The sequence below is a fragment of the Octopus sinensis genome, linkage group LG9 (genome assembly GCF_006345805.1).
Source record: "Octopus sinensis linkage group LG9, ASM634580v1, whole genome shotgun sequence".
In the NCBI taxonomy this organism is placed as follows: Eukaryota; Metazoa; Mollusca; class Cephalopoda; order Octopoda; family Octopodidae; genus Octopus; species Octopus sinensis.
Genome location: NC_043005.1, coordinates 99,134,147 through 99,137,848, shown reverse-complemented (window position 1 = coordinate 99,137,848; position 3,702 = coordinate 99,134,147). Strand labels below are relative to the sequence as shown.

The 3,702-nt window shown below is 37.3% G+C and overlaps 1 protein-coding gene across 1 annotated transcript in view; it reads left to right on the top strand.

Moving 5' to 3' along the window:
• LOC115215495 (cytosolic carboxypeptidase 6-like) overlaps window positions 1-3,421 on the top strand; it is a 184,566-nt gene extending 181,145 nt beyond the window's left edge. The window contains exon 4 of the mRNA XM_036506207.1: window positions 3,371-3,421. Within this exon, the coding sequence (XP_036362100.1) occupies window positions 3,371-3,395 (25 nt within the window). The 3' untranslated portion in view covers window positions 3,396-3,421. The remainder of the gene's footprint in view (window positions 1-3,370) is intronic.
• The last annotated feature ends 281 nt before the right edge of the window (window positions 3,422-3,702 follow it).

Sequence of the window (3,702 nt, the reverse complement as noted above, 5' to 3'; positions counted from 1 at the left end):
GAGCACCACCTTTAGTCAAACAAATCAACCCCAGGACTTATTCTTTGTAAGCCTAGTACTTATTCTATTGGTCTCTTTTGCCGAACCACTAAGTTACGGGAACTTAAACATACCAGCATCAGTTGTCAAGCAATGTTGGGTAGACAAACACAGACGCACAAACACACACACATACATATATATACATATACACATATACGACAGGCTTCTTTTCAGTTTTCATCTACCAAATCCACTCACAAGGCTTTGGTCGGCCCAAGGCTATAGTAGAAGACACTTGCCCAAGGTGCCACGCAGTGGGACTGAACCCAGAACCATGTGGTTGGTAAGCAAGCTACTTACCACACAGCCACTCCTGTTAAAATTTTAGTATTTTTACCTGTTCTTTAAGTTCTAAGATTCCAACAAGATTGCATTTTGTAAAAACAAAAACGTAAAAGAAATACACATAGGAAGGCAGAAGAAAATCACCTTTGTCGCCTTTATATATTTTCCTGGAAATTAATTCATGTCCCTAGCAGAGTTGTGTAGATAAATTATACATACATACAGTGCCATCATCAACAGCCAAAGAGATGTAGTATATGGTTACTGGTTTTATTCCACCGTAACATTGCCACAACTGACAACATTGTGCATGTGTATAATTTACAGATGTATCTCTACAAGAATCTTGAATCCTTGTCCAGGGAATTTATACATAATACATATGCATTTAATACACAGACACACACATTTTGAAACACACTCACCCACATATCTATTGCTTTATTTGCCATATATCATTTCATTAATAAGCATTTATGATATCATTGCTCTGAAATTAAAATTGTTTTATTTCATTGAGCACTTTACTCAATACATACACACATACATTCACACACTCACACACACATATACATGCACACACATACATGTGCACACACACACACACAAGTATACTCACACATACACACACACACAGAGTGTCACTCAGAAAGTTGTATGTATGTTTGTATGGGTGGGTGTAAATATATACACTTGTTAAAATGCCAGGCTTCTTCTTGGCAAATCCCACTTCAGTCCTTTATATGTGAATGTGATTGTATTATTTATTTGTTTACTCTGGCATTTTAAATTAATTTCATAAGTTAAATATGGAAATCTCTGAGTTTGATCATTAGCAGTGAGATGATAACTCTGGGCATGTATCTACATTATGAATCCTCTTCAGTGAGTGAAATAGAGTCTGTTACCAATCTTGAAACAACTGGTGAGATATTGTTCTGCCATGGATGAGCACTGGGTGGTGGTGGTGGTGGTGGTGGTGGTGTTAGTGGTGGTGGTTGAGGTGATGGTTTGGTGGTGGCAGTGATGGCAGCAGCAGAGGCATTGGTGGCGGTGGCGGCGGTGGCAGTGGTGGTGGAGGTGGAGGCAGTGGTGGAGGTGGTGGTGTTAGTGGTTGTGGTTGAGGTGATGGTTTGGTGGTGGTGGTGGCAGCGGCGGTGGCAGAGGGATAGTGGTGGTGGCAGTGGTGGTGATAGTATTATCAGTAATGGCAATGGTACAGTCTAGAAACTGGACGAGATATATTTCTGCGTTTTGTTCTGTTCTTCTAAATTCTGAGATCAAATTTTAATGAGGTGGAGGAGGCTCATCTCTCATGCAAATGTCTTTTGTCAACAACTCTAACTTAATTGATTAGCTTTCCAAAATTCACAAAGGAAATCAACGAAGAATGCTTCAGTTCAGATGCCAGAGCCACCATAATGTTAAATAAAAAAAGCTTTAAAGATATTTTCAGTACACATTTGAATGTTCACAAACAAGCACACACACTTCGTTTAGGCATATGCACAGGAGTGGCTGTGTGGTAAGTAGTTTGCTTACCAACCACATGGTTCCATGTTCAGGCTGACTATGTAGCACCTTGGGCAAGTGTCTTCTGCTATAGCCTCGGGCCGACCAAAGCCTTGTGAGTAGATTTGGTAGATGGAAACTGAAAGAACTCCATTGTAAACATATGTGTGTGTGTGTGTGCATTTGTGTGTCTGTCCCCCTCCCCCACCATCGCTTGACAACCAATGATGGTGTGCTTATGTCCCCCATAACTTAGCAGTTCGGCAAAAGAGACTGATAGGATAAGTACTAGGCTTACAAAGAATAAGTGCTGGGGTCGATTTGTTCAACGAAAGGTGGTGCTCCAGTATGGCCACAGTCAAATGACTGATACAAATAAAAGAATAAAAGAATGCAATGTGAATTCTTTGAGTTTCAAAGAAAATGATATTTCGTAACATGTAGCCATACATGCTGCTTAGGACTAAATTGTTCTGACTTAGTGATGGATGTCCCAATACAGGACAGATACCCCAGCAATAAGCTAGTAATTCAAAAATTCAGATTGAAAATTAAGGAAAGGAATAGAATGAAAAAACCTCTTTTATTCTATATTCATCCATTCTTCACTTTTCCATTCTGCTGACATGACAATTAGGTGTTCTCTATGTGAACCCTTCACCTCTTCGTAGTCACACTACCATCTTTAAAAACCATAAATAAACTGGGTAATGTGAACGAAAAGAAAAGATAGTCATGGCTGGAATGTCTTTTGATTCAAGATCTGTTTGATCAGAGCTCACATAAGGTTAAACAATTCTCTCTCTCTCTCTCTCTGCCCTTGTATGTTCCTCGGTTTCTCCTTATCCTCTCACTTCCTCTGATTTCTTCCTTTACTACTTTATCCTGCGATAATCTTTCTCTTTTCCTACCTTCCACCTCTCTTCCATTTCATTATATCGCCACCATCATACACATGCTATCTGTTGTATCAACACCACCATCACTGCCACCACCACCATCATCTTTTCTGTTACACAATCACATCACTATAGCAAACTAGCTCCACCTTTCTACCTGACTGTACACTACTTTAGGAAAATATGAAATAGTTAAATAGACAAAAACACACACAGACAGAGAAACATGTAAATTTTTCATACTCACATGCACACATCAATGTCTTTCTCTCACATACATACATATACATTCACACACACACACACACAGACACACACATATACACACACATATGTAGTCACACACAAGCACACAACTGAGTGTCTCTTGCTCCCCATTCTCCACTACACACACACATTTATAAACAAAAATCATTCATGTATTGAAAAGTTCATTCATGTATATCTGCTGTGTGTATAACTGAGTTTAATATGTTTGTGTGTGTGTGTGTGTATACTCATGAAAATACACACATACACACACACTCATATTATATATATATATATATATATATATATATATGTATGTATATATATGTGTGTATACATATATTATTTGTGTAGATAATCTTACATATTGCATTTACTTGCAGTTTCTCCACGCATGGATTCCAATAACACAGAATTGGGAAGAAGAACAAAAATGAAAACAAAGAAAAAGAAAGAAGTAGAAGAAGAAGAATTCTTTGATATACAAACATAAATGACATTCAGAATTGATTTGATTTGATGATTAATGGCAAGAAATGAAAGAAAATAAGAAAAAAAACATCACCAAAATTAAACACATATAAATAAATAATAACGATTTCTTTTATTGGCCACAAGGGCCGAAGACATAGAGAACAGTACAATAAAACTAATAATAATAATAATAGTAATAATAGCAGTAAAAGACGACTAATAACAACAATAATAATAATAA